The sequence below is a fragment of the Girardinichthys multiradiatus genome, chromosome 10, assembly GCF_021462225.1.
Source record: "Girardinichthys multiradiatus isolate DD_20200921_A chromosome 10, DD_fGirMul_XY1, whole genome shotgun sequence".
In the NCBI taxonomy this organism is placed as follows: domain Eukaryota; kingdom Metazoa; phylum Chordata; class Actinopteri; order Cyprinodontiformes; family Goodeidae; genus Girardinichthys; species Girardinichthys multiradiatus.
The window spans coordinates 11,522,617-11,549,670 of NC_061803.1; the positions used below are offsets into that span (position 1 = coordinate 11,522,617).

The 27,054-nt window shown below is 39.2% G+C and overlaps 1 protein-coding gene across 1 annotated transcript; it reads right to left on the reverse strand.

Annotated features, from left to right (window-relative positions):
- LOC124875403 (5-hydroxytryptamine receptor 3A-like) lies at window positions 1–27,054 on the reverse strand. Its single transcript, XM_047377545.1, has 8 exons — window positions 26,964–27,054; window positions 9,206–9,372; window positions 7,273–7,317; window positions 6,442–6,551; window positions 3,897–4,066; window positions 2,563–2,720; window positions 1,777–1,987; window positions 1–227 (listed from the first exon to the last, which is right to left on the reverse strand). The coding sequence occupies exons 1-8, from the start codon at window positions 27,052–27,054 to the stop codon at window positions 1–3; spliced, it is 1,179 nt and encodes a 392-aa protein (XP_047233501.1).

Sequence of the window (27,054 nt, forward strand, 5' to 3'; positions counted from 1 at the left end):
CTAGAGCACAAAAACTATTCCTCCCTCTCTGGTGTAAGTCTCACCTTCCTCACAGCTCTGGTAGTCAGTGTCTCTGCCTAGATTGTCTCCAAAACTCTCTCCCAAACTGTGTCTTCTGTCCATCTCAATGTCTTGGGATTCAGACTCTAGCTCCATCAGATACATCATCAAAATTGTCTCCAGGAGGCTGAGAAACATCAGCCCAAAAATCCCAGTGCAGTATACTTCTGAGGAGAGGTTATTTTAAAGATAGTAACAATGATAAAATTACAAAACATAATATATTTGTGGTTTTGCTGCTGAAACAAGCTATTCAAAAACTTTAAATACTGTAACAAACTGTCTAGTCTTCACACTAAGTGTAGTGATAAAGGGAAAATTGTATAAAGCTTGAAATCTCAAACTTTGTTTTTTATGTATTTCTTTATTCACATTTTCTACATGACTAGTGTGTGTTTCTGTAAAAGTGCTTATCCAGGAATGGGTTTCCTTCTTATCACCAGGCTAAATGAGTTTGAACTGAGATGTGTTTGCTACTGGAATAAGATAGCCAAGATAATGTTCCAGTGAAAGCTTCACATAAACTGATCATTGGTCTGAATATCATATTAATTTTTTAACTATTAGGGAATTCGATTAATTTGATCAATTTCTTTGCATAGCTTTGAAGTATGGTCCATAAATGGGTAGCTGGGTTTAGAAATTTGGCTCTGTGTAGGCCATTCCAAAAAGCTTAATGTTAGCCAGCTTTATGTCTTCCAGAAAACAGTTTTCATGTATTTTTACCAATGTCCTGTTAGAACACTAAACTGTCTTCAAGTTGTAACCATCTAGCTGTTGTTTTGAGGCAAAGTTGAGGTAGTCCTTCTTCATTATACAACCACTGAATAATGGACCAGTACCACAGGCAGGGAAACAGCCTCATAGCATGACACTGCCAACACCATGCTTAACAGTTACAGATACAATGCTTTGAAAGCCTCACCAAATATATTTTTTGTCACTGAGACCAGATAGCTCAATCTTTATGTCAGATGATCCATGTTCATGGGGGCAGCTGCAAATTTATGTTAAGCTAAAAGGTTCTGTTGTGGATTAAGGGTTTATTTCTGCCTTGGCATTTTCTCACCTGTGGACAGTGGCTGGTGTCACGACACTGTGACAGTTAGGTTAGATTAATGAAACTTGGACTCAGTTTGGTTTTCCAACAGGACAATTGTCTCAAGCAGACATCAAAACTGGTTCAGAAAGGCTCACATTAAGCTTTTGGAGTAACTGTAAAGTAACTGTACTAATTCTGCCAAGAGGAGTGGTCATAAATTCAGCCAGATAAAGGGTGGAAATTTGGTTATAACTACACAAAGAGTGTGGTTGAGGTGCAACTTGCTACGGGATATTTATCCAAATATTAGCTGGGGTGTACGTATATGTTTGAGCCAGTATGTATAATTCTGATTTGGTGTGGATAGGAAAAACAATTAAATATAATTTTATAGTAGTAAGACCAATTCCTGTTTTTAAAAACCATCAAAGTTGTGTGCTTGTTTATCAATTGATTATTAATCCTCTCAGGAAAGAAAAAAAAAATTCAAACGTATGAACAAAATCCCAAAATTGAAATCCATTTTGACTCCATGTAAAGTTCATGTTAACATCTTCTGAGGAACTATATATTCAGCATTAACTATATATTATGAGAATTTCAGAACCAATGCAACTGCAAGCAACACTCCTGCTGAATTATGTAAGATGCAGAGTAGGATTTGATCCACTTACCAATCAGTGGGATCTTGTCTGATGATGAAGGCAGAATGTCATTAAGAATGAGCTGCATCACTGTGACAGCCAGCAGCACAGTGACTTTGAAGCTAAGCTTTTCACCACTTCTGTCTGAGATCAGGAAGGAGGACAAGTCCAGGCACAAGAAGAAGAGGACAGGCAGCAGGAAGTTGACAATGTAGAGTACTGGCCTCCTTTTCATAAAGATCTGTAAAACAGATGTTTACATACATCATGGATTGCACACACCACAAGTTACTGGATATCTGGAAATGGTTTAATAAGATGTTCTGCATTAGTCTGTCTGAACCAAAATGTTGAATGTAAATGGTTTACTCTAGTTGTACGTATTTGGATATTCTCAGGACAGATTAAAGAAAGAGAAGGAAGAATCAAGAAAACGGTTAAAGATCATGGAGACATTAAGGGAATAGAAAAGTCTCCAGAAAAATCGCCAGAAAACAGACAGTATAAATAGAAAAAAAGGGCAAAATAAAAGAATTTCACTTTGACAAAAATCTGAAGGGAAGAGGAACATTTCTGTGCAATATTTATTATGTTGGTTATGTCAGTAGTTTAATTATTATTTCTGGTTTGCAGCCTACTGTAGGTTTAAAACATTTCAGCAACTGCATCACCTTTCATTCCACCAATTCATACTAATTCAATATGCAATATAGTGCCTAAACTGCTGCAAGTGTGTCTGGATTCACAATATTCGTCTTTTTAAAAAGAGATATACACTGAATGTAAACAAGCTATGTGAATTCACCAGTTACTTACAGTGTAAATGATTGTATCTTGCTTGGATCCAAATGGCATAACTGTTTCGGTGGTAACTGTCATTTTAACAAACAACCACTCATACTGTGTCCTCATCACGTTACGTGACCAAACCGTGGTCACTGAGGAGTTCAAGGAGTTCAGCTTTATTTCCTGCACTGAAATTGGAGAAAAAACTTTTTAAACTGGGAAATTAGGAAAACATGGCATATAACAACTTTCCATCAGAATCTATATGAGCAGTTGTCTGAGTGAAAAGTCGGAATTACAATTCAGAGTTTAATCTAAACATGTGAATATCTTAGCAGCTGAATTTCTGGTTTAAAATAGTCAATACTTTTGCTGTAAAGTCATTAATTAGCAGTCATAACATTCAGGACTTATAATGTATGGCAAATGCTGAAAAACCATGCCCTTTCTTTCCAAAGGTTAAGAAATTGTACCCAGATAGCTACACTAATTGTATAAAAAAGATACAACCATTTTTTCTTACTGTCTGACCATAAATCAGACTAAACATTTCTTAGTCAATTAGAATTATCAAATAATTTGCTTTTGATAAATGTCAGAATAATGAAAGATAATGTTTTATATAGTTTACGAATATTTCCTTGTAACATTATTTGGTTGGAATTGCCTTTAAACTGTGTCGCTTCAGTAAAATGCTTTCCGTATCCTTCCAGAAACTTCCCACAATAGTTGGCTTGAGGTTTGGCCCATTCCTCATTTGATTGTAGGTTTGTAGTCAACCTTACTTACACACCTTTTTTTTGGAACTGAGTTTAAAGCTTTGAGAGGGCCACTCAAAAACATTGACACTCTTAAGTCACATTATAACTAATTTGGTGGTATGCTTAGTGCCATTGTCCATTTGTGACTAATCTTTAACTTCCTAGCTGAGGTCTCGAGCTATTGCTTCAATATTTCCACATAATGTTCTTTCCTCATGAGGTTACAGTACATATTAATGAAGTGCACCAGTCCCTTCTGCAGTAAAACCCCCACATAACATGATGCTGCCTTTCCAGTAATTCAGTTGGGATGTTGTTCTCAGGTTTACAAGCATCCTTGTTTTCCCTGAAATGTAACAATGTTGATGATGGCAAAACACTTCAATTAGAAATGAGGAAAGTTTTGTTCTGATTTAATTTTACACAGTGAAAAAAAGGTTGCGTATCTTCTTTAACAGCGTAGGTAAATATCTGATTTCAATGTTGTAAAGGCTCAGTTTGGTACAGAATTTGCAATGAAGCATTTGTGAAACATACACTTAATCAATCAAAACAAAAAAACAATAATAATAATAACCAAAAAATAAAAGAACACAGACTTACCGGAGTGAACAACTGATTTAATTGAGAGGGTGCAGCTCTGAACGTCAAATGGGAATTTGTGAACCTGTATCCTACATGTGCTGACCAGCACCTGATCGTTCTGAATAAGGACTTTACCATTGCTGCTTATGGTGAGGTAAGGACTTGGAGGGGCTTTATCCCTTTCTGTCCTGTGTTACAGAAACATTTTATTAATTATACAAGCAGCCAGGATAATGCTCAAAAGAAGAAAAGCAAACAGAGTCACTTTGTCAGCCAGTACGGATATTGCAACTTTCATTTCAAATTTTTCACTCTTTTCTTAAGGGAGTGTCCTAATGTGAACTGATAGTAGTTTAATTGTTTATTGTGCCTCCAGCATCACTCTTTTTCTAAATCATACATTTATTTCATACTTCTGCTTTGCAATTTAGTCCCTTCCTGCTTCCATTTCGTACCTGAAAAAAACATCTTGTTCTCACGTACTCAAGTTTTTATGTACAGTATCTGTGTGTTTCTCTTGGTAGTCAAGTATTTTTGATTATGTATGGAGAGACACACTCCAAAAATGCTCAAATCTCACGTATAATTTACTTGAATTCTATATTAACACACCCCTGGTGCCCCCCAGGGGTGTGTTCTATCCCCACTCCTCTTCTCTCTGTACACCAATGACTGCACCTCAGCGGACTCGTCCGTGAAACTCCTTAAGTTTGCAGATGACACCACTGTCATTGGACTGATCCAGGACGGTGATGAGTCTGCATACAGACAGCAGGTGGATCGGCTGGTACACTGGTGCGGTCAGAACTACCTTGAACTCAACCCACTCAAGACTGTGGAAATGGTGGTGGACTTTCGGAGAACACCACCCACATACACCCCCCTCACCCTCCTCAACAACACTGTATCGGCCGTGGACCACTTCAGGTTCTTAGGAACCACCATCTCTGAGGACCTGAGATGGTCTTCACACATAGACACTGTTCGAAAGAAGGCCCAGCAGAGACTATACTTCCTGAGGCAACTCAAGAAGTTCAACCTTCCACAGGAGCTGCTGGTCATCTTCTACGCTGCCATCATTCAATCTGTCCTGTCTTCATCCATCTCAGTGTGGTTTGGCTCATCCACAAAACAGGACAGGTGCAGACTGCAACGAATAATCAGGACTCCAGAGAGAATAATCAGAGCTGACCTTCCCTCCATCCAGGACTTATGCAGGTCTAGGGTCAGGAAAAGCTGCTAAAATCTCTGCAGACCCCACACACCCTGCACATAAACTGTTTAGAGTTTTACCTTCAGGCCGCCGCTACAGAGCACTGTTTACTAAAACCAGCCGCCACAGAGACAGTTTCTTCCCCCAGGCTGTTTCTCTGATGAACATTCAATAGAGTTCAAAACAACAGCATACAGATGTTGCAAATGCACCTTTTTATTATATATGTGTATATTGTACATTGTAAATTTGTATATTCTGTAATGCAAAAACAAAACCAAAGAGCAAAGTGTACCGGAGTCAAATTCCTTGTTTGTATGTACAAACTTGGCAATAAAGCTGATTCTGATTCTGATAATCGTAAAACATGTGTTATACCATATTTTTATTTATTTTGATTCTGATCTCTTTTTGGAAAAGCTAACTCTTATTAAATTTGACACATAAGGATCCCTGATCAACGCTAAATAACTCTGGTGTCATAAATGTCTGGAGTGGTTTTTACTTCTCATTCCCACTGAAAATAAGGAAAACCTTCACCATTCATCTAACGAAACACCTAATATCAGCTGTTGCTTATCAACAACCTTATGGCATTTATTTAGCACATGTTGTGTTGTGTTTCAGTGATTATCAGATGGCCCTTACTATTCCAAGTCCAAACTGTGACTCTTTACTCTTTCTGTAGTTCAGTACTTGCTTTCCTCTCCAAACGGTGCTCATCGGAAACAAGACCTTTTTTACATTGTTGAGTTACAAACAAGAAGGATGATCTTTGAAATTCCTGCATGTCATGTTAAAAACAAAGTGCCATAAAAAAATATTTATTTACTAATGTTCTGCTGTGAATTAAAAAAAAAAAGATTTTGATTGTCTGTGATGTAATTTTCATCTGATATCACGCAGCAGACTGTAATGGTCTGTTCAAATATAGATTCAGTTACACACAGAGTCACAACCAGAGTCACTTAGAAAGCCTAATTATTTCACCAGTCTGCCAGCCACCAAGCTCATCCTTGGGGATTCTCCACCTTCTCTGCCGCCCTGGCCACTTTGAAGAATCATTAAAGGGCTATATGAGTTTTATGTTTCTTGTCACATCGTTTCATGTGTCAGAAAAATTTTATTTTGTTTGTTATTATTTCCTCTTTCATTACCATCTCTTCTGTTCTTGTTTTCTTGTGATCTTGATATTTTTTTGTTAACATCTTCAGCTTTTCCCCAGTATTTAGTTTCCATCTTTAATACATTGCAGTTGCAACTGCAAATGTAATCATTTAGATGTAGGTGCTCAGTATATTAGTTTTATTTGAACAGATCAAGTGCATGCATGTGCATACATATACATACATTTCTTCAATAGTGAGATCTGGCTTCCACAGAATGTCTGTAGGAATAGTAACATTTTTCATGCCACAAAAATTTCTGGGATCCCAGGAAATGTAATCATTCTGCCACTCCTATGGAGAAAATTAAAGAATATACTCATAAATTAGAATACAGCACAGGGTAAGGTACGTAAAAGAGGTTATGTACCTATGCATAAAAGTGTTTTACTAAGAACAAAGAATGAAAAGCGGTGAACCAGCAACAGGGCCCTAGGTGGCCAATCATTGATGCCCTCAGGAAGCAAAGGCTGCCCTAATATGTCGGATTCAACCCAAGAACTACTGTGACTCAAATTGCTGAAGAAGTTATTCTGGTTCTGATAGAAAGGTGTCAGAAAACACAATTCGTTCCCATTGTGTGTGTATGGATCTGCCAAGTCACAGAACAGTCAGGAGGCATTTAAGGAGCATGAGGAGGAGTTTGAGGTGTTGACTAGGCCTTCAAATTCCCCAGATCTTAATCCTGCATCGTAGGATGTGTTGTATTAACAAGTCTGATCCATGAAGTCTGTGCTTTTCAACTTACAGGACTTAAAGGATCTGCCGCTGACATCTTGGTGGTAGATACCACAGTAACTTGAGCCTCTACTGGAAAAATCTGGTCTGCTGGTATGATTGTTTACTTCCTCAAAAGGTATGATTGTTTACTTCCTCAAAAGGTATGATTGTTTACTTCCTTAAAAGGTATGATAGTTTACTTCCTCAAAATGCATATATTCTACAAATTGAGCACCTTTATTCTAATTTTATTGCTCAGACAAAAAGAGTAATATTGGTGAAACTGAGTACTTACCACAAGAATCCAAACATATGGTACAAACGTCTGGTCAATCTCTCTCTGTAAACAAGCAAACAACTGTGACTGCCAGGAAAACTCATTTAAGGCCCTATAATGCTTTCAAGTTCTGTGGATTCAAAACTTATGTAGTGCATTAGCGCTGGAATTGGGCACAACTCAAGCTACAGTCCATTCCAGGTTAGCTAAAGGATGCAACAATTCAGCTCACCAGAATGCTAACTCAAGCAGGAGCAAAGGAGCTTTTTTTTCTCAGGAACTGACACTAACATAACATAATGTTTTTGCTTAAGTATTGTAAGAAAGGATGACAAAAATAAAGATATAGCAGCAGAAGTGCAGTGTCCACTTGTTTATCCAGTTCACCAACATGCTAACATATAGTAGTATATGTAGGAGCTACAGGAAGTTTGAAAAAGTCATAGTTTGAAACTGCCACTGCAATCATATCAATATGACTTGTTGGATATGTTTTAAAAAAACATTCCTTAATGTTTACCCTCTGGTAATTGTTTCTGTAGAGAATTACAGTTTTCAATCTTTTCTGTAGGTTTTAGCATTGATGCTGCTCAAAATGCCTAATTAATACTGGCAAGTCTTAGACACAAAGATAAAGCTGTTTCTGATGTATCACCTGAACTGGCAAGGCTGGGAAAAGTAAAATAACAATTGGTTTATACGTTTAAATCAGTGAAAAGCTCTTTAGGCTAATTTTCAACATGAAGTTTACATTTGAAGATCTCACTGGATGATAGATGCACAGTGATTAAAACGTGGCAGAAATATAACAGACATTTGTATCCAGAAAACTTTATTCAGGCTTTTACAAAAGATCGTTCTTGGTACAGATTAGTTTTACATAAGAAATTTAGTTTTTATTAGTTTTGTTAAATGAGCAAAACTTTACTGGTAGCCTTGTGAATCTGACTCATTGGTGCAACTGCTGCATTGGTTATTGTTGTTAACACTACTGTTTTAGAATGGTGTTGTCCTTTGTGTCGAGCATCTTGTGCAACATTGTTTTTTTTTCCTAAAAGTTTCCAAGCATCCAAAGCAGCCCTCGAAATGTTTAGAGCCAAATTTTATACTGAACGTGAAGTAAGAAATGTTTAATTCACTTGTGGACATTTTTAAAAAAGCGTAACACTTTCTGTCGCTCAACTGAACAATGTTTTGCTTTAGGAATATTTTTTCCTGACACAAATTTGAATCAATCTGGAACATTTGGGGTTCATTCTGAACTCCTTTAGATAATAAGTTTTGAGTTAAAGTGCTTTATGAGTTTTAGTTCCTCTTACCTGAAGAGAGATTTCATGAAGCAGTGGAATATCTTAAATTTTTGCATCTGTTTTGAACCTACAATTTTTTTATTTCTGCACGGAAGCAGACTAAAACAAATAAGTGCCAAAGCAAACTGAATATCAGCAGATGGGAGCAATTTGCATCTATTTTTGCATCATGTTACAGCTGTCTTGTCGTCAGCCACAAACAAATCAGATGCAGAGGTGATCAGAGACACAGGAAACAAACTCCACTTTGTTATTTCACCCTAGAGAACTCCAGCTTCTAGCCTGGGATATTTCTCAAAACAATAAGAGCAAAATCTGATGGAGTAATCCTGCCGGAATGTTTTTCCTGAATCAATAAGTTAAGTTAAAAATGTTCGGACTGTAAAGTTATTACGGGTCTCAGAATAAAAAATAAACTGTTTTGCATGATTAAATTATGTTATTTGCACTTGGTAAATGGAAAACGTCAGTGCAACAACTGTGTCACATAGATATTCTTTAGTGATTTTCTTTGAGTACTCATCTAGTCTTAAAAGTTTTAGGACCAGCAAACTCGGCTGTGCACATATTTAGCACCCAGAAATACCTCTGTTAATTTGCCTGCATATTCACAAAGAAAATGGCAGGCTTTGACAACTTACCACATCTAGGATAGCGTACAGCAATACTTCCAGATACACCTCTGTGGGTTTTCGGAAGTCTCTCACAGGTCGGGTCAAGGAAAACAGCTCATTATTTTTGCTCAAGTTCAGGTAGGTTAAAACATCCTGATAACTACACGCTCTATCAGAGGAATCCACATCTACAACTTCAAACAAAAATAGATAAGAAAGATCCAGACAGAATGGCAGAAATATGCAAAACCTTTTTTTCTATAAATTACAGCATTCTGTATTACATTTGCTTTGAAGTTCATGAATAATGTATGAGTCTCGCCCCAATCAATACAAAGAAAACTAAAGTTAATAAATGATAAAATGTCCTGTGTTTGTGATTACTCATGGATGTTGGCAGGCACTTACGGTTAACCACAACAATGCTTTTTACATTCCCCTTAGTCTGATGTGACCCTCCAATTCTGATGTAGCTTTCATAAATGAACAAGTATGTACAGCAATGGTAAAAATAAAAGTACACCCTCTGTCAATACTAGTTTTTTAATGTATAAAGGGTGTGGTGTTTATGTGGATGAGAATTGTTGTTTAAACCATTTACCGTTCTATCACAGATCTAACTGTTTTAGGATTTTTTATAAAAATGTAATCCCCCCCCACCCCAAAAAAAGCTTGAATTTTATAAAACAACTCCAGAATTGAAAAGTTATGGACTTTGTTTTTGCCATTAATGTAATGCTTGAAATAAAAAAGAAGACACAGGTGTCCGGAGACCACAACCTGCAGTAACACAGTCCCGAAATAGTTGCAGCATGTTGTTCTATTAATCCACTAAGCTATGCAATAATAATAATAATAATAATAATAATAATAATAATAATAATAATAATAATAATAATAGTAATAATACGTTACCTATGAGGAAGAGAGGAAGAAAGTCTCTCAGCAACATTTTCTTTAATCCAGGCACCAGGATGGTTGAAAAGCAAGTGTGCAGAAATCTTATATGGCCAAATCTTACATAAGCAGGGGGTGAGCAATCTGAAAGCCTCATCAAATTTCACTATTTCATGGGTTCCTTTGTTGATTTGTCAGCTGCATCATCTAATGCTTGCACAGATATCATGGACATTATTTATGATTATAAAAATGATTTCAATCCAACTCAAGTCTTAATCAGACCTATTTTATTTACAGTAAATATAAGGAATTTTGAGTTGATTTTACCTTCTGAGATCAGACTTTATGCTACCAAGCATGTACAATGTGTTGCAAAAGTATTCGTATAACTTCAGCTTTTTAGCATTTTGTCACATTACAACTACAAACTTCAGTTTGTAGTCATTGGGTTTTGTGAGCTAAATCAACACGAACAATAAGGTGCTAAAAGAAGCAAAGAGAAGTTATACATAGTTTTCTAAATCTTTTTCACAAATAACAAAAAGTGTGGTGTATGTTTGTATTCCAGTACACAATTTCTTTCAGAAATCCACTAATTTTCTAATGGACACCACCTGTGTTCAGTATAAATCCAGCTGTTCTGTGAAGGCCTCAGAGCTTTCTTAGAAAACAATAGTGGACAAATAGCATCACGAAGGCCAAGGAACACAGCAGAATGGTCACTGATAAAGGCTGTAAAGCAATATCTTTAGTTCAGAACATCTAATGAAGCACATTCCATTATTCAAAAATGGAAAAAGTACAGAAAATATTTCAGAACATGGCCATCCACCTAAACTTAATCGGGAAGTAACCAAGAGGTGCATGGTAACTAGAGGGTGACACGGGAGTGGATTTTCTCTCCTGTCCCATCCCGCTCCCACAGAAAAATGTCTTGTCCCATCCCAATCCCAGGCCAGCATAACGAAAAAAATCCTGTCCCATCCCACTCCTGGTAAATTGATTCCCACTCCCATCCCGCTCCCATTTAGAACGACTCCCACTCCTGTGCCACACCCATTTTGGTTTTCTTCATTTAGTCTTTTGGCAATTTCTTTCTTTGAAGGACCAGTTAGGTCCCTGTTTTTAGCTGTAGTAAAGGCCAGTTAAAGTAAAAAGAATAATAATGAAGAAATAATAAAATATCAAACAAGGAAACAGACCATGCCTATCTTAGCTGAATAAACAAAATGTACATAGTTGTATTTTACTCATTTATTAAGTGATTGTTTCCTTTGAACAATGAAATCACTTTTATGTTTCAAGTTGCTGAAACGAAAGAAAAATGCACCTAGTAAGAGAACTGTACTTGGTGAACAAAAGGGCAAAAAGGCATTACCTTCACAATTTAAAAACTGTACCTCAATGGTTCACAGTCCTGGTCCTCAGGGACCCCTTCCCTGCAAGTTTTAGATGTGTGTCTGCTCCAGAACACCTGATTCAAATTCTGACATGACCTCCTATACAAGCATCAACAATGGAGGGTCAAACTGTACAAAATTCATACAATAATATCATCATTAAATAAATAAATGTTGTGAATGTCCCATAAGTGAAGTAAATGTAACATGAAAGAAATGTAACATTAAATGTGCCATTAAATTAAAGGTACCATTTATTTAATACATCATTAGATACAATAAATGTACATTATATCATGAAATGGACTATTATGCAATTAAATGTGCCACTGAATAATTAGGTATAATTTTAAAGATGACATGACGTAATCAGCGGTAAACTTAATATTTATTGATGTATTAAATAAATTGTACATTTAATGGTACATTCAATTTTTTTACTGCGTGTTAACCTGCATATGACAAATAAACCATATCATTGACATATCAGTGCTGTTTGTTTTATGAGCAGTTTGTCATATGCGCTGCTGTTCCAATATGCCGAACGCAAAAGTATTGCGTGGGGACACAAAAAAAAAAAAAAAATCCTCCATGTCCCCTCGCGGGCTCCGTACCTTTCCCCTCTACTGTGGCAAAGGCTCTTAAATCTTTAGTGCACATGCAGCAGTTTTGTTGGTCAGATGAGACTTGACACATGATGGTACAGATCACAATCTTGTTTTTCTCTGCTCGAAATATAAGCCCCTTGTTCAGAGACAACCTGTAATAAAGAGGACTGTGAGAAAATGGTCACAGGAAGCTGAAGAAGCTCTGCAAGGTTGCTTTGAGGCTACAGACTGGGACGCACTGTGCCAGCCACATGGAGAGGACATCAATGCCATGACTGAGTGTGTAACCGACTATATAAACTTCTGTGTGGATAACATCATCCTCACCAGAACAGTGAGATGCTTCCCAAATAACAAACCTTGGATCACCAGTGACCTGAAGGACCTGCTTAACAAGAAAAAAGAGCGTTCAGAGAGGGAGACAGAGAATTATTGAGGATTATACAGAAGCAACTTAAAGTCAAGATAAGAGACAGCAAGGAGGTGTACACGAAGAAGCTGGAGAGCAAGCTCCAGCAAAACAATATCAGAGATGTGTGGACAGGGATGAAGAAGATCACAGGCTTCAAGCAGAAAGAAGATCAGACCGATGGAGGTCTGGACAGAGCCAATGAACTGAACACATTCTTCAATAGGTTCAGTTCAGAAACCAGCTTTGCATCCTCCTCTCCTGCTCACAGCCAAACAGACATTCCATCTTCCTTTGACCCACAGGACCCACAGCTGTCCAGTAACACCTCACAGTTTTTATCTTCCACCTCAGCCCTAGACCCTTCTGCTTCTACATGTTTGCCTTCAACCATATCAGAAGATGCTGATGCTTCCTTTGCTTCCCCCTTCCACCTGTGTGTCTCAAGAAGTCAGGTGAAGAGACAACTGGAGAGACTGAATAGGAATAAGGCTGCAGGTCCAGATCATGTCAGCCCTAGAGTCCTGAATGCCTGTGCAGAGCAGCTCTGTGGGATTCTGCAGCACCTCTTCAACCTTAGCCTGGCCCAGAAGAAGGTTCCGGTGTTGTGGAAGACCTCCTGTCTTGTTCCGGTACCAAAGAAAACTCACCCATCAGTCCTCAATGACTATAGACCTGTTGCCCTGACATCTCACAGTTTGTGAGACTGAAGGGTTGTGAGTCTAACCAGGTAGTCAGCAGCACAGGAGCACCACAGGGGACTGTACTCTCACCATTCCTTTTCACTCTGTACACCTCAGACTTCCAGTACAAGACAGACTCCTGTCATCTGCAGAAATACTCGGATGATTCTGCAGTCGTGGGGTGGATCAGAGATGGACAAGAAGATGAGTACAGGAAGGTGGTGGACCGCTTTGTGGCATGGTGTGGAAACAATCATCTCATTTTGAACGTGACTAAAACAAAGGAGATGATTTTAAATTTTAAGAGAAACAGGAATAAGTCAAAAACTATTTCTATCATGGGAGAAGAAGTAGAGGTGGTGGAGGAGTATAAATACCTCGGTGTTCACCTGGACAACAGACTAGAGTGGAGATGCAACTGTGAAGCCATCTACAAGAAGGGACAGAGCAGACTGTACTTCTTGAGGAAGCTTAGGTCCTTTGGTGTTTGCAGCAAGATGCTGCATATCTTCTATAAGTCTGTTGTGGAAAGTGTGATCTCTTCTACCATCATCTGCTGGGGAAGCAGCATCAGAGCCAGGGACTTAAAAAAACTCAACAAGCTGATAAAAAAGGCTGGCTCTGTTCTGGGGACTCCTCTGGAACCTCTGGAGATCATTGTGGAAAGAAAGATTCTTCATAAAATGAAGAACATTATGGAGAACCCTGAGCATCCTCTTCATGAGACTGTCCTACAACAACAGAGTGTCTTCAGTCAGAGGATTCTTCAGATATGCTGTAAGACGGAGCGCTACAGGAGATCCTTCCTGCCCACAGCCATCAGCATCTACAACGGCTCTTTGAGGAAACCTTCATAATATGAGCTATAACAACATTTAATTTCCCTTTGGGATTAATAAAGTATTTTTGAATTGAATTGAATTGAATTGTATCACAGAGAAGTGATTTGAAGGTCCTGATTAGGAGGAGATAGATTAGAAGGTGGTGGAGGTCTGCGGCATTTGGAAGATGTTGGTTTAGTGGCAGGGCCTCGGCTACGGGGTTGTTGAATGGAGAAGAGGTCAGAGCCATTTGGGTCCCGATTTTAAGAGCTCCTTTCATGTTATCAGAATCCAGTAAAGCAAAAAGCGGTCTCAGTGGGGAGATGGGAGAGTTCTGTGTGGTCTGGGTCGGGGTCTGGGGTGAAGGGGGGTTTACCGGGGGCGTCGGTCTGGGTCCGGGTTTTGGGGTAGGGGGGTATAACGGGGGGGGTCCTCCTCCCCTGTGGATTTCGACGGGGAGACCTTTTGTGATGACCTCTCTTTCTCAGCCAACTGTCCGGTTGTTTCTGCTGGAGCTGTTGGAGGCAGCATTATCATTGTTGTTGATACTCCATGTTCTCTGCTGAAGGTCGAAGCTGCTGGCGGATTATTTACTGAATAGAAGAGATTAGATGTGAGACATCTGGCTCCTGGCTTGTTCAAACAGAAACCATCTTTCTTGAATAGTTGTCTTTTTTCCCAAAAAATATAAAAGTTGTCGATGAAGTTCACAGGTGTGGTAGCACATGTTTTTTTCAACCACTTATCAGGACTCATCAGGAGTCTCGAAAAAATCTCATGACCACAGAAAATCGGTGCAAAGGGTCCACTGAGAAACACCTTGATATTGAGACCTCCAACAATATTCAGAAGACGAGTGAAATCCTCCTTCAATCCTTCAGAATTTTTCTTAGCCACGTCATCCATGGCTCCACAGTGTATAAAAAGGTTTTCTAGAGACGGACGCTTTTCTGTGATTGCAAGAATATTCTCTGAGATATCGGAGACCACGTTACTGGTACCAATCATAACGTCTGTGTTTTTCTTGTTGCAGACGTCTTTAATTCCATCCACAGCTGTGTTGCCCACTATCAGGGTTCTTGGTCCGGTGGGTCGCTCTTTCTCTGGCAATTTAGAAGAAGACTGTTTTGAATGAAGGTTGTTCTCAAACCTTTTATTGATCTCAGAAGATGGATCATTTTCCTGGTTTTCATTCTGTAGTGGGGCAAATCTGTTTTGGAGGGGAATTCCATTATTTCCAGCTGTCTCACTCCTATCAGTTGTTGTGACAGCAGCTCGCTGTCGAAGTCTCCTTTTCCCAGGGAAAACGGGGACATTTCTCTGTAATTCTGGCCATTCTAACTTATTTAATTGCTTAGATCTTCCAGTGAGTCGTCCACCTTGATTTTTTGGGCATGCGCCTAAAACATGCCAGGGGGGGTCTGCCGGTAGGTTTATTCTCAGTGTTCTGATTGCCGGGTGAGTTGTTAAGCTGGCTGTCACTGTTTGGGATCACAGGCAGAGTTGAATCATCGCTGTACCCCACATTCACTTCTAGTCGATGGATTTTCATCTCCAAAACAGTCAATTTCTGTAAAAGTTTGTTGAAGTTCTCTGTGGTGAAGGGAGGCAATTTGTGCTGATTAGCTGGCGTCAACTTGTCCTTCTTTCAGGTTTGATTATAAAAACATCAAAATCCTTTAGAAAAAAATAAAATAAAATAAAAATAATAATAACCCTTGGGAGTCGCTGGTTAGAAGTAGTTTTAGTCCAATATTTCCGTAATTTTGGCTAAGAGATAAAAAGTTAGAAGTAAAAGAATGCAAGCAAGCAGGGAGCTTAGGAGAAAAGCGTCTGAGCAGGCAGAGGGACGGAAGCAGAAAAAAAGGTGCATTTGCAACATCTGTATGCTGTTGTTTGGTACTCTATTGAATGTTCAACAGAGAAACAGCCTGGGGGAAGAAACTGTCTCTGTGGTGGCTGGTTTTAGTGAACAGTTCTCTGTAGCGGTGGCCTGCAGGTAAAACTCTAAACAGTTTATGTGCAGGGTGTGTGGGGTCTGCAAAGATTTTTGAAGCTCTTTTTCTGACTCTAGACAATGGCTTTTGCCTGACCGCATCATGTCAAGTTTAAAGTTTGGTGCAGAGGACATAATGGTATGGGGTTGTTTGTGTGGAGTTGGGATTGGCCCATTAATTTCAGTGAAAGGAACCGATTACAATTCAATTCAATGCAGTTTATTTATATAGCGCCAATTCATAACACATGTCGTTTCAAGGCACTTCACAAAAGTCAGGTACATACATTCCAATTAATCCTAACCATTGAACAGTGCAGTCAGATTCTGGTATTTATTCAAATTGGATGAACGGTTTTTGTATCTAAGGAAACCCGGCAGATTGCATCAAGTCAGAGATTTGTAGCATTCCCCTGGATGAGCATGTAGAGACAGTGGACAGTCACTAGCGTTGACTTTGCAGCAATCCCTCATACTGAGTATGCATGTAGCAACAGTGGAGAGGAAAAACTCCCTTTTAACAGGAAGAAACCTCTAGCAGAACCAGGCTCAGTGTGAGTGGCCATCTGCGGCGACCGACTGGGGGTTTGAGAGAACAGAGCAGAGACACAAAGAGAACAAAGAAGCACTGATCCAGGAGTACTTTCTTTGGGAAGGAAAAGTAAATGTTAATGGATGTAGCTCCTTTAGTCGTTTCATCTAGAAAGAAAGAACAGATAAAGAAGCCAGTTTTCAAGGTTAGAGTCTGAAAGAGAGCACATTTAATTAGTTACAGTAAAGCTCAGTCAATTGCTATGTCTAGGAGAGAGAAAGGGTTAAACACTGAAAGACAGGGCCAAGTGGATCATCGGTAGATGGTGAGCATTAAGTTGTTGCCAGCAGAAGCTTGGACGATGCCCCTCTCCAGAAAGGTGTCACAGGTAGACACAGAGTCAGGCCAGATGTAGCTTCTAGGAAGAGAAAAGAGAGAGAACATAAAGTTAAAAGTTGAAATTTCCTGTTTCCAACTTTGTGGAAGCAGTTTGGAGATGACCCCTTCTTGTGATTGTGCACCAGTACACAAAGTATGGTCAATAAAGACATGAATGAGTGTTTCTGGTGTGGATGAAATAAAACAGCCTTCACAAAATGTGAACCTCAACCTAATACAACACCTTGGAATGAATTAGAATGGAAACTGTGGGGCAGCAGATATGACAGAAACGCTGTTGGGACCACAGCCATGGTTACAACGTGAAAGGCCTATACAGACTTTCCTGGAACTTTCTAAATAAACTGCATTTAACCTACTTCCGGCACAGCCAAGCAAACTGTAACAGCGGATTTCCCATGATGCCACTGGCCGTATAAAACCCCCACCTTTCCAATGGTCCGATCTCTTCCACTGCTCCTCTGCGGGACCAGGATAGGAGAGGCAGCGCGCTAATGTCTCTTTGCTGGCAAAAAGACATAAACTCTTCAAACTGGATCCAAGGGTGTCATAAGATCACGCGATCATATGCACAAGTTAAGTATGAGTGAATTACTGTTTGTGTACCCGGTATTCATTCATAAAAGGGGAAATTAAGGTATAAGCATTGCTTTACTTTCTCTCTGAGGCCTGCAGAAGCAAACTGTGTTCCAGAGAATTCCCTGCAGAGACGCTGTCCCTACAAGCCGAGTCTGAAGGAAGGACAGCGGCCCCGCATCACCATGGTTATGGTAATGTGCAGTTGGTTGGCGGACAGAACGAGCCATCTTTCATCCAGAGCTGGAGGTTAGCTGGAAGCTAAACCTTTGTTCACGGAGCTTTCTTCAAACGTCGTCGTCGCCCGGACAACTCCTCCTCAACACAATTTAAACGAGGTTAGGGTTTGGGCAGAGAGATATTTAGGATGAAATGATCTAAATGTTTTTCATTTTATGAAATTTGGTTCTGTTTGTGTTGAACTCAGCTATCTTGGTGCTAGCAGGCTATCTGCAGCACACATGCTCAGCTTTGTGTTCTGTCTTTGTGTGTTTTTAAAGTTAAGACAAACTTTATTTAAAGGGTGATTTTAAACACAGAAGATTGGCCATAACGCGCCGTCTGCGCTTGTGCATTTTAACCCTTTTATTAACGGTATTTTTGAAGGTGTGTGTTTGATTCTGGTGCTAAGCTATCAGCTTCTTTTGTTAGCTTTCACTGCTAACAAGCTCAGAACACGTGCTTGCCTGCTAAAGAATATTTACCCAGAAAGGTTGTTAGTTTTCAAGCTAGTAAATAATAGTCCCTAAACATTATTTTACTAAATCTGATAACTAAGTAAACACCATTAAGCCCCATTTCTCCAGAAAAATGTGGCTCTTTTCCAAAATACTTCCTTAAATATTTTACCATTCCCTTAATAATATTTTTTTGAATATTATTTTAATTAAAAAAGGCAGCTAATTAGACACCGTTGAGAATTATTCATCCAGAAAGTTGGTTTTATTCAGCAGATCATTCTTAAAACATTATTTTATTAAGGTAATATTTTATCTGATTTTATCTGATCTATTGTGAATGGTTGTCTAAAGGTATGCTGATTACTGCCTAAGTTAGTTCCAAGACTAACATAACTTCACCTTCAGGTTCTTCAAAATAATCCTTGGTTCTCAAACATAAACATTGCATGGTAATGTTGAGTTGACTTATTTTTCTTAATAAATTCTTGTATTTTAACAAATTGTGTGAATTCATTTCATGTGTGTGCAGAGTTTTGCTGTTCAATAATGTCAGCGCACGTCTCACACCTTTGTATTTTGTCCTAATACCATCACCTTACTGGGCTGGTATTCACAGGACAACCCTTAACAGACCAAAATATTATTTGATAAAATATTAAAATATTAATATTAAATATTAAATAATATTTTCTGTTTCATAGTCACAACAACGCCCAGACTTCCCTCTCCCCAGACACCTCCTCCAGCTCCTGTGGGGGAAGCCTGAGGCGTTCCTAGGCCAGCCGGGAGACATAGCCCCTCCAGCTTGTCCTGGGCTGTCCCCTGGGCCTCCTCCCGGTGGGACGTCCCTGAAACACCTCCTGGGGGAGATGTCCAGGAGGCATCTGAAAAAGAGGCCTGAGCCACATCAACTGATAAATAATTTGCAGAACTATTTTGCTTATTAAAACATCTTCACAATCAAATCATAATCACACCAAAAATAATGACAAACATCTCAGATTCTTTGTTTTTTATTCCCTGCATGCATAAACATAACACTTATACACTCACCGGCCACTTTATTAGGTACACCTGTCCAACTGCTCATTAACGCAAATTTCTAATCAGCCAATCACATGGCAGCAACTCAATGCATTTAGGCATGTAGACATGGTCAAGACGATCTGCAGCAGTTCAAACCAAACATCAGAATGGGGAAGAAAGGTGATTTAAGGGACTTTGAACGTGGCATGGTTGTTGGTGCTAGACGGGCTGGTCTGAGTATTTCAGAAACTGCTGATCTACTGGGATTTTCACACACCACCATCTCTAGGGTTTACAGAGAATGGTCCAAAAAAGAGATAATATCCAGTGAGCGGCAGTTCTGTAGGCGCAAATGCCTTGTTTATGCCTGAGGTGAGAGGAGAATAGCCAGACTGGTTCGAGCTGATAGAAAGGCAACAGTAACTCAAATAACCACTCGTTACAACCAACTCATGCAGAAGAGTGTTTCTGAACACACAACACATCAAACCTTGAGGCGGATGGGCTACAGCAGCAGAAGACCACACCGGGTGACTAAGAATAGGAAATTGAGGCTACAATTCGCACAGGCTCACCAAAATTGGACAATAGAAGATTGGAAAAACGTTGCCTGGGCTGATGACTCTCTATTTCTGCTGTGACATTCGAATGTTAGGGTCAGAATTTGGCGTCAACAACAGGCAAGCATGGATCCATCCTGCCTTGTATCAACGGTTCAGGCTGGTGGTGGTGGTGTAATGGTGTGGGGGATATTTTCTTGACACACTTTGGGGCCCCTTAGTACCAATTGAGCATCGTGTCAACGCCACAGCCTAGAGTGTTGTTGCTGACCCTGTCCATCCTTTTATGACCACAGTGTACCCATCTTCTGATGGTTACATCCAGCAGGATAACACGCCTTGTCATAAAGCACGGATCATCTCAGACTGGTTTCTTGAACATTATATTGAGTTCACTGGACTCAAATGGCCTCCACAGTCACCAGATCTCAATCCAATAGAGCACCTTTGGGATGTGGTGGAACGGGAGATTTGCATCATGAATATGCGACAAATCTGCAGCATCTGTGTGATGCTATCATCTCAATATGGACCAAACTCTCTGAGGAATGTTTCCAGTACCTTGTTGAATCTATGCCACAAAGGATTAAGGCAGTTCTGAAGGCAAAAGGGGGTCCAACCCGGTACTAGCAAGGTGTACCTAATAAAGTGGCCGGTGAGTGTATGTCACAATAGTTAATATGGTTGACCTGTGAAAATCTGTATACGTTGATTGGGGTTCCAGCTGTGGTATTTTGCTATTCCATTTTTTTATTTTCTGGACAAAATACATGTTTACCTTATTTACAACCAAAAGAAAATTCCTCCTTTGTGAAGGAAGTTTAAACACTACACAGATTCACGATACAAATAGATATGCTTTTATAATGTGTTAAATGTTCTGTATTATTGTGGTCCACGAATAGGTCGCTTATAAATGATATGCTACAAGTGAAAATGCGGATATATATTAAATTAATACAGTAGTGCATTCAAAGTTACAGAAGGATTTTACCAGTTGTTTGCAGAATATGCAACAGTTCATTCAGCAAAGATTGAAAGAGGATTTTTTGTTCCTTTGCTGTAATGAGTTTCTTTTCAGCTCTCATTATCAGTAAATTGGGGATTTACTGATAATGAGAGCCCTTGTAGATGTGCTTAACTCAAGGTTAGGATGCACAGAGCTGATTGAATCTATTCCAGGTTTTCCTTGCTTGAGGTTAGCCAACTTAATTTGTGGAGTTTGTCAAACATGTTTCATTTGTCAGTAAAATAGATTCAAAACACAATCTCTACATGACTGCATGTTCAGATTAATTTTAGCTGACCTGGAGGTGATTTGTTTCGCACAGATAGTCATCTTCCCTGAGCCACACTGAAAATATAGTGGCTAAAACAGATATAACATAACATATTCCGAATATCTTGTTGATTCTTCCAGTCAGTTTGGTCCAGTAATCACTTTTATCTTCACGCTTATCGCTGTTGAGAAGAGTGATCGTTTTCTTCATCTCCCTCAGCTCATCTGAAGACTTCTCCAGCACAAGTGGACCATCCATCTGTTGGATGCTGGTGGCCTGCAGAAGCAGTAGATGTTTTTCAGACGTTTTCATTTGGATTGTTGGACCCAATGAAACTTAGCCAACATAAACATCCATCCATTTTCTATAATAGGTCTACAATATGGGGTTGCAGGGGAGCTGGTGCCTATCTCCACCAGTCTGTGGGTGAGAGGCAGGATACACCCTGGACAGGTCGCCAGTCCATCACAGGGCAACATACAGGACAAACAACCATGCACACACCTATTCACACCTAACGGCAATTCAGAGAGACCAATTAACCTAACAGTCATGTTTTTGGACTGTGGGAGGAAGCCGGAATACCCGAAGAGAACCCACACATGCAAATGTCATGCAGAAAAACCATTGAACCAAGGACCTTCTTGCTGCAAGGCAGCAGTGCTACCAGCTGCGCCATTATGCAGCCCCCAACACAAACATATACGGGTCCTTCTCAAAATATTAGCATATTGTGATAAAGTTCATTATTTTCCATAATGTAATGATGAAAATTTAACATTCATATATTTTAGATTCATTGCACATTAACTGAAATATTTCAGGTCTTTTATTGTCTTAATACAGATGATTTTGGCATACAGCTCATGAAAACCCAAAATTCCTATCCCACAAAATTAGCATATCATTAAAAGGGTCTCTAAACGAGCTATGAACCTAATCATCTGAATCAACGAGTTAACTCTAAACACCTGCAAAAGATTCCTGAGGCCTTTAAAACTCCCAGCCTGGTTCATCACTCAAAACCCCAATCGTGGGTAACACTGTCGACCTGACTGCTGTCCAGAAGGCCACTATTGACACCCTCAAGCAAGAGGGTAAGACACAGAAAGACATTTCTGAACGAATAGGCTGTTCCCAGAGTGCTGTATCAAGGCACCTCAGTGGGAAGTCTGGTGGAAGGAAAAAGTGTGGCAGAAAACACTGCACAACGAGAAGAGGTGACCGGACCCTGAGGAAGATTGTGGAGAAGGGCCGATTCCAGACCTTGGGGGACCTGCGGAAGCAGTGGACTGAGTCTGGAGTAGAAACATCCAGAGCCACCGTGCACAGGCGTGTGCAGGAAATGGGCTACAGGTGCCGCATTCCCCAGGTCAAGCCACTTTTGAACCAGAAACAGCGGCAGAAGCGCCTGACCTGGGCTACAGAGAAGCAGCACTGGACTGTTGCTCAGTGGTCCAAAGTACTTTTTTCGGATGAAAGCAAATTCTGCATGTCATTCGGAAATCAAGGTGCTAGAGTCTGGAGGAAGACTGGGGAGAAGGAAATGCCAAAATGCCAGAAGTCCAGTGTCAAGTACCCACAGTCAGTGATGGTCTGGGTGCTGTGTCAGCTGCTGGTGTTGGTCCACTGTGTTTTATCAAGGGCAGGGTCAATGCAGCTAGCTATCAGGAGATTTTAGAGCACTTCATGCTTCCATCTGCTGAAAAGCTTTATGGAGATGAAGATTTCATTTTTCAGCACGACCTGGCACCTGCTCACAGTGCCAAAACCACTGGTAAATGGTTTACTGACCATGGTATCACTGTGCTCAATTGGCCTGCCAACTCTCCTGACCTGAACCCCATAGAGAATCTGTGGGATATTGTGAAGAGAACGTTGAGAGACTCAAGACCCAACACTCTGGATGAGCTAAAGGCCGCTATCGAAGCATCCTGGGCCTCCATAAGACCTCAGCAGTGCCACAGGCTGATTGCCTCCATGCCACGCCACATTGAAGCAGTCATTTCTGCAAAAGGATTCCCGACCAAGTATTGAGTGCATAACTGTACATGATTATTTGAAGGTTGACGTTTTTTGTATTAAAAACACTTTTCTTTTATTGGTCGGATGAAATATGCTAATTTTGTGAGATAGGAATTTTGGGTTTTCATGAGCTGTATGCCAAAATCATCCGTATTAAGACAATAAAAGACCTGAAATATTTCAGTTAGTGTGCAATGAATCTAAAATATATGAATATTAAATTTTCATCATTACATTATGGAAAATAATGAACTTCATCACAATATGCTAATATTTTGAGAAGGACCTGTATACTGTGTGAACAAGTATCAGACTATTGAGCATTTTGACCATATCATCAGGTTATGCATTTTTCCAACTCCAAGCTATATAAACTTGAATGCTTAATGGATTTAGGGTTTCAGGTTTGCTAAACGAGGAAGACCGTGGCCTTAGCAAATCAACACAATCAGGAGTGCATAATCATTAAATAGTTTCTATTATTTAGCCAAACTGGGCCAAAACAATCACTTTACTACACATTTCAAGTCAAAAATTGTGATAAGGCTTTCAGAGGGATGCAGCACTGCTGAAATTGCCAAAATATATGACCACCAAACATTTGGTAGCCAATTCTCAAGATTGTTGCAATAAATGTGTTCATAAAAAGCAAGGAAATTGAAGAAGCTGCCAGGAACCGTTCTCCTCCTCTGTCAGTTTCCAGAACTGCAACCTACATGGAGAGCAAGAAGCACATTGTATTATGTAAAGACTAATTTTGCAAAAAGGCATTATATGCTGAAGATATGAGATTAACTCTTGATGGGTGAACCTGTTGCAAAATCATTCACAGGCATGGAGCCGCATGTTGACTCAGAAACAGCAAGGTATAAGTGGGGTACTGGTATGGGCTGGTGTTATTGAAGATGAGCCAGTTGAGCCATTCCAGCTGAAGATTGGTTCAAAATCAACTCTTAAACCTACTTGCTGTTTTCAGAAGACTTTTTCTTGAAGTAGTGGTACAGGAAGAAATGTACCTCTTTCAAGCATACCATGATTTTTGTGTGGGAAATGAAAACAGGCTGTGGTTGCTAAAAGTAAACTAAAAGTCAGGAGATCAAGAAATCCAATAACTGTGGACACATAAATGTCCTTCTAATAAAGCAAAAACGTCACCTTTGCTTTTTCAGATATTCAGGTCTGAGTATTGTATCAGCATTTTGGATTCACTGAGAGCACTGCAGTTGTTAAATCATAAACTTACTCCTCAAAAGTAAAACTTGCTTTATAATTGTCCACACAGTGTATATCCGGGATAAAGCAAATTTGTGGTGGAGCACATTTCCTGCTTTATATATACAGTTTTGCACAATGTTTTAACTAGTACTTGGTAGCTGCTTTGTTCCCGCAATCCTAGCGATGGTTCCACCTGTCAGAAAAGAAGAAGACAAACAGCTATTTTTCTTTCAATACTATACAAATACAGTAAATTATCTTCTGTATGGACTTCACTGATATTTAGATACTTACTCTATTTCTTGCATTTATTTGATTTTTGGAAATAAGACACTGCAAGATCAGACCAAATGTTGATAGTTAATAATAAAATTTTAAAATCAATCAGAAATGGATGGAAAGCAAGTGGAGGGATGTGTTCCTTCTCTCATGTGTCAGTTTAGAAGAAATAGCTGTAAGGAGCCAAAGAGCCACCACAGGCAGAACTACTAGGTTCCAAACCAAATGGCATCAGTCTTATTGTTATTAAGGCTAAGAAATTTTTATTTTATCCAAGTTTTTAAATCACCTAGACAGTTCTGTAGCTGTTCCACTGGATCTTTGTGGGCAATTTTAATTGGCAGATCTATACAGGTCCTTCTCAAAATATTAGCATATTGTGATAAAGTTCATTATTTTCCATAATGTCATGATGTAAATTTAGCATTCATATATTTTAGATCCATTGCACACTAACTTAAATATTTCAGGTCTTTTATTGTCTTAATACGGATGATTTTGGCATACAGCTCATGAAAACCCAAAATTCCTATCCCACAAAATTAGCATATCATTAAAAGGGTCTCTAAACGTCTCTAAACGTCTCTAAAGCATATTTCATCCGACCAATAAAAGAAAAGTGTTTTTAATACAAAAAACGTCAACCTTCAAATAATCATGTAAAATTATGCACTCAATACTTGGTCGGGTATCCTTTTGCAGAAATGACTTCTTCAATGCGGTGTGGCATGGAGGCACACCGTAATGAACTTCATCACAATATGCTAATATTTTGAGAAGGACCTGTATTTCTGGAAGAATTTAAGGGGGGAGTTTTCTTAAAACTAGACCCAAGAGTCTGCTTATACAAAATGAATAGCAAAGAGCTCAAAATGGAACCCAGAGGAAAGGAAAATCTGTGTGAGCCAATCACTAAAAGTAAACTGCTCAAGAACCATTTTGCGTGTTCAGTGTGCTACAACAGAATAAGATCAAGATAATATGGGAGCCACCTAAGTGGCACTGAAAACTTACCAGGCAAAGACATTCTTAACATCACACAATGAAAATGTGTAATTTAAAATCCTGATTCAAAAAATTAGCAAATTTCACACAAGAGATCACATTTACATGCACTATACAAAGATGTCTCAACTTACCTGATAGGAGGAGCAGAAAGTACAGATTTGTAAGCCTCATAGCTATTTGACTTCAGTGTGTTTCTTGACCTATCCTCTGAAACATCTGGGAATTATTCTGGCTGTCCAAACACTTTCCACCAGAAAAGAGCAGGGCAAGTGTAATGATGCTTTATTTGCCTTGTCCTTTAAACAGAAGCTGCTGGGAAGTCCCAGCACTTTAAGCACTTAACTGGATGTGCTTTGAACATATTTGTTGTTGTTTGTTGCTGTCATAAAAGGCCACTCATCTATTCAAGCAGATAATAGAGCTAGATTTACACTAAGCATGCATCAAAACCATGGCTTTTATATTTATGTTTACTGAAAATACTTAAACTAAGTGATAAAGTATTGCTGGGAAACAATGTGCTACTTATGGTCCATTAAAAGTTGCTTTCATCTACTTTTTCTTATTTAAGGAGTTGGAACAGCAACATTGTTTATGCTTCCTGATTTTCTTTTAATTGGATTTACAGTTTACTGTGTATCTAAAAGAGCACACATTTGACAACTATTACTTTTCAGTTGAATCTAGGATTGTAGCTTATGACAGTTATTTTCATTTGTCATTTATTGGGAAAATTGTGAGAATACAAAATAACTGAGAACATAGTCAAGAATCTGCAAAGAGTGACGACATTATGTTAAGTATAGAACACTGAACTTGAGCAGCTATGCATATGATGTCCACCCAAGGCAACTGTAGTTGTTTTTAAAGTTTCCAGCTCTAATTTGATTTAAAAATAAAATTTATGTGTGCATTTATCTGATGAGAAGAGAGGGGAGGTCAGGAGAAGTCTTCTCCAATCGTTGTCCTTTTATCACAGTGGCAAATCAAAGCTTGTGACAAAAAATAACATCAAAAACACAAAAATTCTGGTAGTTTTTAGAACAAAGTTTTGCAATTTTTGCTTTATTTTTGTTATTGGAATGAGCACAGATATGAGCCTGCGCTCTCATTTCTCTAAACATGTGACTCACTGACTGGTTGTGCAAATCTAAATTTTCTCATTTTCTGGTGTTATGGTTTTTCCCACATTGCTGTAATAGTAACCTGTGTTTGTACAACCTTTAACCATCGGGATTATTTGTGTATAGGTGTGTGTATGTGTGTGCGTGCATCTCGGTGGGTGAGCATATTTATATTTGTGTTGAGTGAGTGTATATGAGCGAGTTTGTCACCTGGAGATACACAGTTGTTTGTTGGGTGAGAACAGTAAAAAGCCTGCAACATACCAAGGAGCAGCAAAGGACCGGTGGACACAGCCCCGAAAGCCTGCAGCAGCCCCAGGTAGAGAGAAACAAACCGCCACCCCAGGGCAGCCAT

Bases quoted from the DNA above. Each gene is read 5' to 3' on its own strand.
- LOC124875403 (XM_047377545.1), bottom strand. From the start codon at position 27,054: ATGGCTGCCCTGGGGTGGCGGTTTGTTTCTCTCTACCTGGGGCTGCTG. The intron at 1,988-2,562 runs GTAAGTAACTGG...TCTGTTTTACAG, and splicing joins AAGATACAATCATTTACACT to ATCTTTATGAAAAGGAGGCC. The intron at 228-1,776 runs GTAAGTGGATCA...ACCTCTCCTCAG, and splicing joins AGACAAGATCCCACTGATTG to AAGTATACTGCACTGGGATT.